General features: G+C 42.5%; 1 protein-coding gene across 3 annotated transcripts in view; it reads left to right on the top strand.

Annotated features, from left to right (window-relative positions):
* Brwd1 (bromodomain and WD repeat domain containing 1) overlaps positions 1 to 13,067 on the top strand; it is a 100,328-nt gene extending 87,261 nt beyond the window's left edge. For 2 of the 3 annotated variants that reach the window (XM_036203662.1, XM_036203661.1), the window contains 4 exons: positions 811 to 978; positions 1,253 to 2,095; positions 2,568 to 3,488; positions 11,875 to 13,067. In XM_036203662.1, coding sequence (XP_036059555.1) covers positions 811 to 978; positions 1,253 to 2,095; positions 2,568 to 3,488; positions 11,875 to 12,260 — 2,318 coding nt within the window. In that variant the 3' untranslated portion in view covers positions 12,261 to 13,067. Of the gene's footprint in view, positions 1 to 810; positions 979 to 1,252; positions 2,096 to 2,567; positions 6,911 to 11,874 lie in introns of those variants that run through there. The other variant, XM_036203663.1, reaches the window with a different exon arrangement.
* The last annotated feature ends 218 nt before the right edge of the window (positions 13,068 to 13,285 follow it).

Genomic DNA, 13,285 nt, shown 5'->3' with positions numbered 1-13,285 from the left:
GAATACCCTATCTTAGGATTTCTTTTGCTGTGGTAATGCAGGCCAGTCTGATGGGGGTGTTTTCTCAGGTGAGGTTCCCTTTTCCCACATGACTCTAGCTTATGTTTAGCTAGCACAATTGATTGTCAAGTTGACACACAAATACATCACTGTTCAACTAGAACCTTTTTTTCTCATTTGTCCCTAAGATGGCATGTTAATATTAATGTCACAGTATAAAACAACCTATAAAACAACCTAACTTGTGTCGTCGTCCCCCCCCCCCCCCCCCCGACAGGGTTTCTCTTTGTTGTTTTAGTGCCTGTCCTGGATCTCTCTCTGTAGACCAGGCTGGCCTTGAACTCACAGAGATCCACCAGCCTCTGCCTCCCAAGTGCTGGGATTAAAGGTGGGCGCCGCCACCGCCCCGGCGAGTACTTTTTAGATACAAAGTTTTCTTTTTAAGTCACTTTTCTTCAAAGCATTATATGCATGCAAACACTCAAAGCATGTTAAGAGTCTAGTTTTAATTTTTTAAAAAAATTTTTGTTTATTTTCTCTATGTATTAATATGCCTGGTGCCCACTGGGCCAGAAGAGGGCGTCTGGTCCCCTGTAACTGGTGTCACGGGCAGTTGGCCAGCAGCTGTCATGTGGGTCCTGGGGACTGAACTTTGGTCCTCTGCAAGAGCAGCAAGTGCTCCTCCTACCTGTTGAGCCATCTCTCCAGCCCCACGAGTCTGGTTCAGTATTATCAAATATTTGGGTTGTGAAACAAATGCTTGCTTATGTGGAAACTTTATCTTTTATTTTTACTATTTTTTTTTTTTAGAAAGTGAAATGGAAGATTTCATAGCTACCTCTTCATCCTCTTCAGCTTCTAGTAGTTCTGAGGAAAGCAAAGATAGTTCCAGAGCTCCAGAGTGCTCCTTGCGCAGTGGTTTATTGAGAAACAGCAATCTCAGGGTGACCAGAACAAGAGCTGCTCAGAGAAAAGCTGGTGAGTGAGAGCAGTCTTGATTTAACTAATAATCATTGTTGATTGACATATTTGAAGTCTTCTAGATGTGATCAAATGTCTCTAGACTCTTAATTTGGAAAGGAAAATCATCAACAATCTTTGTTAGAAACATTTGAAAAAATTAATGTGTCTGGTGTCATCCTAGGAAGTTAAGGCAGGACATTAGGAAAGAGGCCAGCTTGACCTACATGTGTAGTATGACTGCCCAGAATAAGAAAAAATGTCCTAATCCTACCTATCACTTTATTTCCAGGTTCTATTTCTTTAGAAAATGGATGTGGCAGAAAAGCCACTCGGAAGAGAGTCTACTTAAGTGATTCAGATAACAATTCAGTGGAAACAGACGAAAATCTGAAAGGCAAGGCTGGAAGCAACCGGAAAGTCCTCCGGAAATGTGCTGCTGCTGCTGCCAACAAGATAAAGTTGATGAGTGATGCAGAAGAAGACTCAAGCTCTGAAAGCCCCTGCTCTGGCCGGAAGCTGCCACATCGCAATGCGTCAGCTGCAGCCAGGAAGAAGCTGCTCCACAATTCCGATGATCAGAGCCTTAAGTCAGACACGGAAGAGCTAAAAGACCAGCCCCCGGTGGTGTCTAGACCTCATTCTGCCCAGGACAGTGTCAGTGACTCAGACAGTGACTTGCGAGTAGCCCGGAAGAATTTCCATACCAATGGCTTCACATCCCATTCTCCAGCAACATGCAAAACAAAGTTCCTTCCAATAGAGTCTTCAGAGGAAGATTCCAGATGTCATGAGTCTAATGATGGACGCAGCAGCACTGCTGCCCCTGCAGCATCTGGCCAGAAACTTGGAGCAGAGAGCATCTCCGAGGAAGCTGACTCTGAACCAGAAAGCGGTACATTATGCAAGAATGCACATTTGTTTAAGAAAGCGAAGATCCTGAGTGATTCAGAAGACTATGAAGAACAAGACGGAGAGGGTAGTAGAGGTCACAAAGGAGAAGGAACCCCAGTATCTGAAGCCTTGAAGAGTGAAGCTATTCCTGTACCTCAGTGTCTCTTGGATCGTGGATCCGAGACTGATGTGGATTCTGATGTTGGCACATTGAAAGATAAATTGCACGGCGATATGAACGGTAATTGTAGACACTCACCTGTCCACAATTTACCCCACCCCTTTCCAGCTGTTTTCCTGATTGTGTGCTAGCCTTTTGTATATCCTTCCTGTTCCCACGCTCATGCACAATCACTGTTAGTCACTTTGAATACTGGTAACGGGGCATTGTATTAGAGACAGGAACATGGGCACACCATGGTAGTGACTGCTTGTCAAGGAGAAACAGTGGGGTTGGTTCAGTGGTAGTAATGATGGCAGCTGATGAAACAATTTTGTTGAGCCTGTTCACATTGTCACTGGTGGGGATCTGCTGTACTCAAGCAAAGTGCCAGGGCTGGGAGGGTCACTGGTCAGGACCAGCCCACTTCCTGCCATTTTATATAACCTCATTCTGTTAGTAAGAATTTAATTTGTCTATGTCAAGCATTTAGTTATTAACTTTAGAAATAGTTACTCATATCAAAGATTAAAAAAATAATCTTAATTTTTAGATTCTTTATCTCGAGAGAATGGACAAAGCAGAAAAGTTTCCAGAAAAAGGGTCTATTCCAGCGACTCGGAAAGCAATCTACAGGTGATGCAGAAGCCACCCAAAGAACAAACCAGTCTCTTGAGGGTTACTCGTGCTAGTGCGGTTGCTGATAAAATCAAGCTCACAAGTGATGCAGAAAATGTCACCTTAGAAAGTGTGTGTACTCGAAGCAGAAGGAGAAGGAAAAAGCCCATACGATTTGCTTGTACCACAGCAAAGAAGCCGCAGATTGGTGGTAAGAGAGGTGCGCACTGTGAAGTGCGGGAGGCCCAGCGCGCCTGCAGTAGCAAGCTGTCTGATTCTGAACTCCAAGAGGGTACCAAAAATGCCAGTCAGTCTGGAAGTGCAGACTTGGATTCTGAAGGAGGTTCCAGTTTTGAGCAAACAGAAAGCATACAGAACAGGCATACGGGCAGTGTGGGCATAAACACACCTCCTAAAACTCGAAGCTCCTCTGCTGGACCTTCTCAGGAAGATCCCAAAAGCCACACCCCAGATAGGGAGATCAGCTTGTCTTCTGAGTCAGTTTTGGCCCCAAAAGCAACAGCAGAGAATAACTTTGAAGAAGACCTGAGTTACGGGTTACGAAGGTGGAATGGCAGAAGACTCAGGACGTACGGAAAAGCCTCTTTGAGTAGGACAGCACAAGTGACTCAGAGCCTGCCAGCATCGGCAGAGGCTGGGGTGAAGCGAAGAGCACATCTGGAGTTAGACGGTGTGGACAGGCCTGGACAAGCAGAGAATTCAGTGTGTGTCCCTGGCACCAGTCCCAGATCATCCGATTTGGGATCGGTAACTGAATCCGATATTGACGGTACTGACAACACAAAAACCCAGAGGAAGAGAAAAAGGAAAGGAAAAGCAAAAGTGGTTAGAAAAGGTAAAACCTTTACATCCAACCTGTCTAAGACTGCAAGACATCAAAGGCAGAGTAAATGTCCTAGGTTAAACGTGGATGACAATGACTGGGAGGATGTGGACTATGCAAAAGCTAAGAGAGTTGTTCGGCGCTCAAAAATAAAAACGAGAAATGAGGGCAGGAGAACAGTGAGGTACCATGACGGGGAAGACGACAGAAGCATAGAGAGCGCACTAGAGCTCAGTGACCGCACCTTAGGACCTTGAGAGCCAGCACACTCCAACTGACTGACTGGAGTGCAGTGTGAAATCTGGCTTACAATTCAGGGAGTATATTTATATTTTTCTATGAAAAGTTTGTGAATGTGACTAAATCATGACTGTTATTTTTATTTGCACTTGCTGGTTTTTGAAGCAGCGTTCAGCACAGGTGCCAAAACACGCTTCACTTTGGGGGCAGATCTACTTTGACAGTATTGAGTACATACATACAGCAAGAGTTGGAGGGAGACACGCTAAACACTAGACAACTTGGTTACCTAAACCAGTGAGCATTACTTTGTAATAGCAGTGTCATGCAGTTATTTTCTGAATTTGTCCAGAAGTGGTAGTTTCTAAACCCCTGCCATATAGTAGGAGAAAAATCCACGTGACCTATGTTTACAAAATCTTGATAAATATTATGTGCATACTGACATTATAATCATGGCAAGTATAACCATGATTAGTAGGCAAGGCACCTACCACTTTTTTTTTTTTAAATCCTTTTCCCTGGAGACTTGAGTAGAATACATTATACCCACATCTGGTCATTTTTATTAACATGGCTTATACTTTTCTTTCCAAATACTTGTTGGGTCTTACTCTTTTTAAGGAAAATCTGATGACTTTAATGTTTATAAACTTGAATTTATAAAGTACTAGTAAATTATTTTATGTTTGGAGTGCATATTTAAAGATCTAAGTTGAGAGCGTAGTTACAGTATTTTTTTAGATTGTTCACTGATAAATTGTTACTTGGTTTTGTCCAAGGTTTACTTTCCGTTAGGATTTACCAAATTCTTGCTCTTCCATAATCTTACTCTGAAGTAGAGAAGTTTGTGTGCCTTAGATTTAGGGAAAGTGTTCTTTAGTAAGAGAGCACCGGGCTAATGGTATTTCAGTTCTATGTAGGTTTTCCTCTGTCAAAACTGTAGAGTTAAGAGTGCAATTGTGAATTTACTTATGTAGGAAAACAGTCCAATGTTATTCTCCATCCTTGACTTTATTGCTGCCAAGTGCATCTAAGCATCCTTTGCTATAAAACTGAGTTATCTTTGCTAGTGACCTCTAATGCAAAAGATTCATGTTTGGGGCACAGTGGTTTTGAAATCATCTGAAGTGAAATATCATGTCACCCCGGTACCACAGTACACTTGTTTTTGAGCTAATTCTTTTCTTTGGTGGGTTGATTATTTTTGGTCTCCTGTAGGTAGCTCTTCCCAGGGGGTTTCCCCTTGAGTTTCCATGCACCAAAGGGATGTTGTAGTTTACACATCTTCTAGTAATTTTTGACCTTAGTTGTGTTTGATTTCATACACAAGCTACCCCTTTTACTCGGGTTTTTCTGAGGTGACAGATAAGGAAGAGCAGGCAGTATTCTTAGTGTCCAATTGACAGGGTAGGCAGCATTCCTCTGTTCTCATGCAGGAGACAGGGTGGTTTGGGACATTTCCAGCCGTGGTTGGTAGGTACTGTTTCTCAGGGTAGAGACTCTCCCACCACACAATGGGAGGTAAGTTGCTTTCCATACAGTAGATATAAGGTCACTGCTGTCTTTGACTATTGACCCGAAATACGTTTGATTTCCTCTTATGTCCCTCAGGATTTTATCTCCATGTTTACCCTTATCTCCAAAAAGGCACCAAAAGTCCGTAAATAAATACGAAGTACACTCATTAGTACATAAATTCTTTTAGAGAGTTTAGTTTTTATACACAGGACTGTTCTCAGTTTTAGACTCAATTTTAACTGGGTTTTGATTGGCTGGTCAAACAGTTCTTTCTAAACTCCCCCCCCCCCCCCACCCATTTTGGTCCAATTGTGTAAGGCAGTATTTGGGTTTCATCAGATTAAGTTCCATCAGAGATGAGAAGTGGATCTGGTAGCCTTGGGTGTGATTGACAGTGGCTCTCAACTTGTGAAGTCAAGATGAAGTTTTTTGAGGAAGTATTTTTGTGGAGTTTTTTTCTTTTTTTTCTTTTCTTCCTCCTTTTTGGTTATGGTGCTATTTCTAACATTAACTTTGAATATGTGACACACTCCTAAGTACCATTAAGGATGATTAATAAATAATAGTTAAAATGTTTACATTGAGCACTCGGTGTTTGAAATGCGCAGGGATTTAATGCACAGATGTACTTTAACGTCAGGCTCAGTCTGTCCTTTGAGAAGATTACACGGTGAATGTGAGCTGCCCCAGAAAGGAGTGTGCCCCAGCTTCGGTTGCACTTGTGTATTCAGTGGTGAGTGTGTAAAGTAGCCTCCCCACTCCAGCTTTGTATGTCCAGAGTCCTCTATGATTTTATTCATTTATGATTTTTTTAAAGAAGTTTGAAGTATTTAGGTTTGATTTTTACTTCTTTTGAAATATTAATATTACCAACCATATTAAGGAAGATTTAAAAGCATTTCCCCTCCCCATATCTTATTTTAAAAAGGTGTACTGACAGTGTGTAGTAATTTATGAATAAAAAAATGTATCCCATTTTCAGGTAATTCCTAGGGTGGTCATTGTTGTTTTATTTTTTAAAGTGGAAAACTTCTGATCAAATAATGCCTGAAGTTAGTGTGATCCTGGAAATGGTGGTGCAGCAGTTAGGGTTAGCTCTAAGTCACACACACGGTGGTGCAGCAGTTAGGATTAGCTCTAAGTTACACACGGTGGTGGTGCAGCAGTTAGGGTTAGCTCTAAGTCACACACAAAGATGGTAGTTAGGGTAAGCTGTAAGTCACACACAGTGGAGGTACAGCAGTCAGGGTTAGCTCTAAGTCACAGCACAAAGGTGGCTTCTGTGTGAGGAAGCTGCACTGAAGGGGGGAAGTTGGTTTTGAGTAAGACATGTCTTTAAAAAGTACTTCACGACCTGGGAGTACAATGCAGGACGTTTATAAACAGGTCCATACAATACTACCAGAAGGTTGCACTGCCCACAGTAAGGTGTGTCACTAAACCTTTGCCCTCGTTGATGGTGTTTTTAGGGTAGTGATGGGTTCACACTACACTCCCAGTTGCTGGGATAGCCTTTTTCTAAATCACTGTGTGTGGTATAAACATTGAATTGGGTCTTGGTCTCTTCTGCCAGTACAAGTTGAATTTGATTGTGTCAACTGAAAAAAGACTCTGAGGTTTGTAAATCAGTAGAATGCAAAATATTAAAGATGCATGTGATTGTTTTTGTTTTCCTTTCCAGTCCATTGTATTGCTTCTGTTAGGAACACTCATAGGCTCAAAATGGTCTTTTTACTTTCTCCTTTAATGGTTGACGTAACCGGCTCCAGATGTCTTACAATTGTGACCAGATCCTTGAGTTTTTCTCATGGTGCTGACATCTTAGTTCCTCTAGTGTGCTGGAGTGTAAAGGAGCCTTGTAAAGCCTGCCATCTGCTGGTGACTTCTGGAGTTAGCCCCTCCCCACACACCTTTGGCTGTGGAGAGCAGGGAATAATAAAGCAAACCACGAATCAGCACTATAATCTGTTTACCCAGTGTTTTGTAACATATGGACCAAACCAAATTTGTTAAAGCAAGGGAGAAAAAAATGAGGCAATGTGTGGACACTAATTAGGTTAGTGAATGTGAATCCTACATATAGCTCATACTGTCACTAATGGAAGAACTGAAGAGTAAAGAATATAATGCTGGGGGCTGTGTTGTGTTTTCTTACCTATTAACATTTTAAAATTCTTACAAGTGTTCCCAAGGACACCTGTGAATTTTCAAAATTAAAGATTTTTTTAACAGTTTCTGTATAATCTACAAAGATTGTATCCGATATATTGTCACATTGGTAGGAAAATTACACCCTTAACTGGTGCTGTCTCAAGCCTTACTTTCATGACTTTGTTGGTCAGAGTCACAAAGTCTTGGCTTCTATAGTCTCACCGCTTCTATCATTGACATTGTGTAAATAGTGTGGCAAGACTTGATAGTCTCCACTGAAATTTTATAAGTGTGCTTGCTACACTTCCTAAGTATGTGGTAAAGACAAGTTTATTATTATTAAGGCCTTTAATTTTGTATTTTAAATTTTCACTTACATGTATGTATTTTGCCTGCATGTATGTCTGCTCCATGTGTGTGCACTGCTCACAGAGGCCAGAAGAGGGTGGGTATCAGATCCCCAGGGACTGGAGTTACTACAGATGGTTATGACCAGCCCTGTGGGTTCTGGAAACTAAATCTAGGTCCTCTAAGAAGAGCAGCAACCAGTGCTTTTTTTTTTTTTTTTTTTTTTTTTTTTTTTTTGGCTTTTCGAGTTTCTCTGTGTAGCTTTGTGCCTTTCCTGGAACTCACTTGGTAGCCCAGGCTGGCCTTGAACTCACAGAGATCCGCCTGGCTCTGCCTCCCGAGTGCTGGGATTAAAGGTGTGCGCCACCACCACCTGGTGCAACCAGTCCTCTTAACTGTTGAGCCTTTTCTCCAGCCCTTTATTTTTTTGAGACACAGTTGTCTCAAGAGAATGTGTAGTGTTGACTGGCCTAGAACACACAGAAATCCATTTGCCTTTGCCTCCCCAGTGCTGAGATTGAAGGCTGAGGTACCACATGCAGCTTATTAAAGCCTTGGAATTGGCAAAGACGTGGTAATCTCAGCTGTCTAGTTTTAACAGGATCAGTTGTAGACTCCATGGACTCTGGCAGCCCTACCTCCTCCCTTAGTCACATAAGTAGTTTAGACATTTGTCTTTACATCGGTGTTGTAAAAGTTGAAAGGATTTTTAATTTCTGAGTATAAATCGGTCCTTGGGTTTTGTGTTATGGCTCATCTGCAGTATTCCTACCAATCATCATAGGGACTTGTTATGTGGTTCAAGTTCCAATGGGCACATCTTTAAAGTGACTCCCACATATTAAACAAAAAAGCAAAAGCAGTGCATGGAATGCAACTCAGGACCTTACTCATGGTAGGCTAAAATGAGTTTTTAAAAACATTGTCTCAAGTTAAAATCATGTGAGAAATGTGGCTGCTACACTAAGGGTCTTTAAACACTCAAGGTGTTAACCTTGTAGCTCAGGGTGTGGAACTCACAGAGATCCGCCTGCCTCTGCCTCCCAAATGCTGGGATTACAGGCGTGCGCCACCACCACCCAGCACTTCTTTATATCATTATCTAGAGAAATAGCAGTTTACGGGATGTTTCTGGAAGCTCCTGCTTTGGAAGGGTGGAAGTGTGCAGACAAGAGAGTAGTCTCCAGCTGTAGCGGGGTTCTGTTTAAAGATTGATGGAGAGTGAAAGGTTTACAACTGTAGGGTCCTCACTGGATTCACTGTTTCCCAGCCACAGCCACCAATAATAGGACAGGAATATGATAACTTCTGTTTTGGGTTGGACATCTCTTATTTTGTCAAATTTGGTTTAAATACTTCATTTAAGAGATGCTGGCCAGATGAGCATTTTCAAATGCTTCCATAGTAATGACTTACTTTTGACTTAGGAAGAGAAGACAGGATATATTTGGTATGTGAAAATTCTTGAATTGTGGAAATGAAGGAGTAATGCTTTAAGCTAGAACAGCCCTGTCGATACCCATAGTTTCCTTGCCGTAGACCATTTTAGAACACAGATCTTTGGGTTAGCAGTCATAAGGTAAAGTGTTTGTACTGTGAATGTGGGCTTGAAACTGCTGGAAGGTTTTCAGGAGACAGTGCCTCATGGCACTGAGATGGCTCTGAATTTTAGTGAATGATGCAAGACCACCAGGGATGGTAGAGCTTGCATTAATTCATCCATTGTTACTAATGCACTGATGGAGTGGCAGCCTAACACATTCAGTTTGTTGTTTTAAGATGTATTATGTATACAGTCTTGCATGTATGTCTGCATGCCACAAGAGGGCGCCAGATCGTATTACAGATGGCTGTGAGCCACCATGGGGTTGCTGGGAATTGAACTCAGGTTCTCTGGAAGAACAGTCAGTGCTCTTAACCTCTGGGCCATCTCTCCAGCATCCTCTCCCCATTCAATTTGTAATTCCACATAATTTTATATTTTTCTTCAAGATTTTTTTTTTTTGTTTTTTGTTTTTTTTTTGGAGACAGGGTCTCTGTGTAGCTTTAGCACCTGTCCTGGAACTTGCTTTGGAGGCCAGCCTGGGCTACAGAGCGAGATCCAGGACAGGCTTCAAAGCTACACCGAGAAACCCTGTCTCGAAAAAACAAAAAGTTTTTATTGTATTGTGTCTACAGTGTATGTGTGGATGCACATGCCAGATGTGTGGAGGTCAGGATGGCTTTGTGTTATGTGTCTGCAGTGTATGTGTGGGTGCACATGTCATGATGTGTGGAGGTCAGAGGATGGTTTGTGGACCAGGTACACTCTTCCACTTTTGCATGGGCTGCACATTTGGAGCTTAGGTCTGACTCCAGGCTTGGGCAGCAAGCGCCTTTACCCACGAAGCTATCTTGCCAGCCCTGCTTCTCTTTAAAACGTTTAGTACTCACCCGTGCTCTCATCAGTGAGTGCTTGAAGAGTTGCCCATGCAGCCACTTACCTTCCTGAGGTCTTCTTTGGAATTAAACTTGGGACTTTTATCATCTGGAGTTGCTGTAGAAGGAATTCTGGACTTTATCCTACTTAGGGCATAAGTGTTGGAACTTCAAATAGACTTTAAGAGATATTTTTAAAATCTCTGCAGAATATAAGCTTTCCCCTTTTGGATTGGAAATAAAGATTAAAATACCTTGAAGAGTTTGTATTTTCTGTTCACAAAGTGTCCACATAGGTTCTTCTGTCACACCTTACAAGAACTAACTGCTGCAACTAAGTCATTTTCTGATGAAGAAATGTTTAGTAGTGATGGGTTTTTTCTAATACACATATTGCTTGGAATGAATCCTGTCAGACCTGGAGAAAGCACTTGTAGTTACATGAGGAAGTTCACAGTTTCTTTGAGGGAAATGTCTCCTATTTTGCAAGAGATTGTGGATGTTGGAGAAAACAATGCTTTGAGGTCTGTCCTGTAGATAGAACCTTCTACTTTTCCTCATTCACATGGCATGAATGTCGTGTGTGTGTGTGTGTGTGTGTGTGTGTGTGTGTGTGTGTGTGTGTTCGTTCGTGTGTTCTGTACTGTGTGCATGCAGTGCCTGTGGAGGCCAGAAAGTGGTTACTTGGGCAAGCGGCCAGGCCAAGCTGGCTTGATACAGTACATGACCAAAAGGCTGTCGTTTTCTGGGACTTAACAAATGTTGACTAGTCCTCTAGATGCCTGCTTGTTATTTCAGTGATTTACAGTATGTGTATCACTGCCATCACATTCCAATCCAGACTAGTTTTTAAGAGCCCCAAACCCTAGCTGATAGATGCACCAAAGTGCCACAGCACTTGAAATTTGAAGTGTCTTTGATACTTTTGCAAAAAGATTTGAGCTCCCCTGTCTGGCAGACAACTGCTTTCCAGCCACCCTTGAACACTGGCCAGGATTTGCCTTTTCAGTGCGCTTTCTGCCTAGCCCAGGTTCTGATAAAACCCTTTACAATATTTATTTAGCTCATCAAAATGCACAGAGTCCACAGAGCAGGTGCTAGTGCTTGTGAGCTGTTAAGACAGCCATACACACATGAGCAAAGGATTCCTCTGCATCTGCCATAAACTAGGTCTGAAGTATGAGCTTCAGTCTTCCCAACTGGGTAAAGTATTTTCTAATATTGGAAAGAAATTAGGATTAAGGCCATGCTAAACTTCAGAGTCAGTGCAGTTTATTTTTGTTACCTACTCAGCAATACGAGAGAAAGGGAAGCCCTGGTCTTCAGTGTACCTGAGCCCTTGAAGTCATTTGGGATGGTGGTTCTCTTCTAGGGTGGGGAGTTACATCAAAGGTATTAAATATTTCAAAATGGTTTGAAGGTGGGTTTGAAATGAAGCCCTGAAATTGAAACACATGGTTTACTCTTTAAATCTAGACCTTGGAAAGTAGTGCTAGGTGAGTAGCTTTATGAAGCTGAAGGTCCGCTCATGTTTGCAAGCTTAGTTACTGGGAATGGCACTGGTCCTCATTCAGAAGCAAACGGAATTCCTGCTTGTCAAACCAGCTCTGTCATTGTTCATAATTAAGCTTGAGACTTGTTCAGGACTGTGGAGGGATGTACAGAGTACAGTCTTGTGAGAAGATGTTTGCATTTACGTGAACTTTCACCCGTTTTTCAGAGTCTGTAAAAGACAGAGAACCCAGTACAAAAATGAGGCCATGTGTACATGAGAAGGCTGCAGAGCAGAAGCGCAGTAACACTCTGAAAGCACAAATGGTCCCTGAGAAAGTCCCCCGCAGATGTGCTGCTCTGGCTGCAGATAAAATAAAGATAATGAGTAATCTAAAAGGAACAGTCTCAGGACCAGAGAATGTCTGGATTAGGAAGAACAGCAGGAAACTGCCCCGTCGACAAGCTGCTGCCCTGGCTAAGAAAAAGTTACTGAGTGTTTATAAAGAGGATGATGCAACCATACATTCAGAGAACGAAAAGGAGCTAGAAGATAGTAACAAAGTGTTTTATCTCAGGCGGTTCAGATCCTGGAAAGAAAAAGCCCAACCGTGACTGAGATAGAAAGGGTACCCGGAAATGCCAGCGCCCCCCGGTGCCTGCAGCTGCAGTCCACTCCCAGCCCTAAGCCTTCCCCGCACCTTCAGAACAATTTTCTAACAGTCACTACTCTGGGTCAAAATGTGATGAAGGCTTCCAGTCAGCCCTACAGAGCACAGCACAGGGTGTTTCAGGGAGGTGGTAGATGTGGACTGAGTAGTCGGGGCAGAAGGGCCGGCTTTCTGTGAGGTGTGAAGCAAAGGCTTGACATTGCTTGATTCTTTAGAGGAAACAGAAGTGTATGGGATGTGTGGGGGAAACTGAGAAACTGTCCAAATCTGAACTGGATGCTAATTTTAAGGGTTTACCCTCACAGTTTGAAAATTAGGCCATTTTGAAAGGAGTTGTCAAGTCTGTTCGCTGATTAACTGGGTCTAATTCCTGTAATGTCCGTCCCTGGGGACCAAACGCAGAAAGGGCTGGGGGAATCAATGCTGGGATGTTACTTCTGAAGAGGAGTGTTGGGAAGACATTCGTGTCTTATTTATAACATTGGAATTCATACTGAATGATAACCACCTGGTATAATTCAGGGGATATATTTTTCTAAGAAAGCTCTGAAAGTGGCTATCACACTTTTTATTTCCTCCATGTGGCAGCAAAGATGAAGAGGCTGGGCTCCTCCACACAGTCATTTCTGCATGGCGCAGTTAAATCCTATTTCCTAAGTTTCTCTACTGCACCGTAAGAGTTAGAAATTTGAGCCAGGTAGTGGTTGCACATGCCTTTAAACTCAGCTTTTGGGAGGCAGAGGCAGGCAGATTTCTGTGAATTTGAGATTAGCCTGGTCTACAAAGCAAATTCCAGTACAGTCTAGGCTGTTACACAGAGAAACTCTGTCTTGAAAAACCAAAAAAGTTAGAAATTTAAACACTGTGAGTTCATCTCAGTTTCACCAACAAGTGGCAGGAGTCTGGGCTCCACTGTGGCCTTTGATAGTGTTACAGTGTGTATCACTGAACTACAAATGCTTTACCTAC

Source organism: Onychomys torridus, chromosome 12 (assembly GCF_903995425.1).
Source record: "Onychomys torridus chromosome 12, mOncTor1.1, whole genome shotgun sequence".
Taxonomy (NCBI): Eukaryota; Metazoa; Chordata; class Mammalia; order Rodentia; family Cricetidae; genus Onychomys; species Onychomys torridus.
This window is presented reverse-complemented; position numbering and strand designations above follow the sequence as displayed.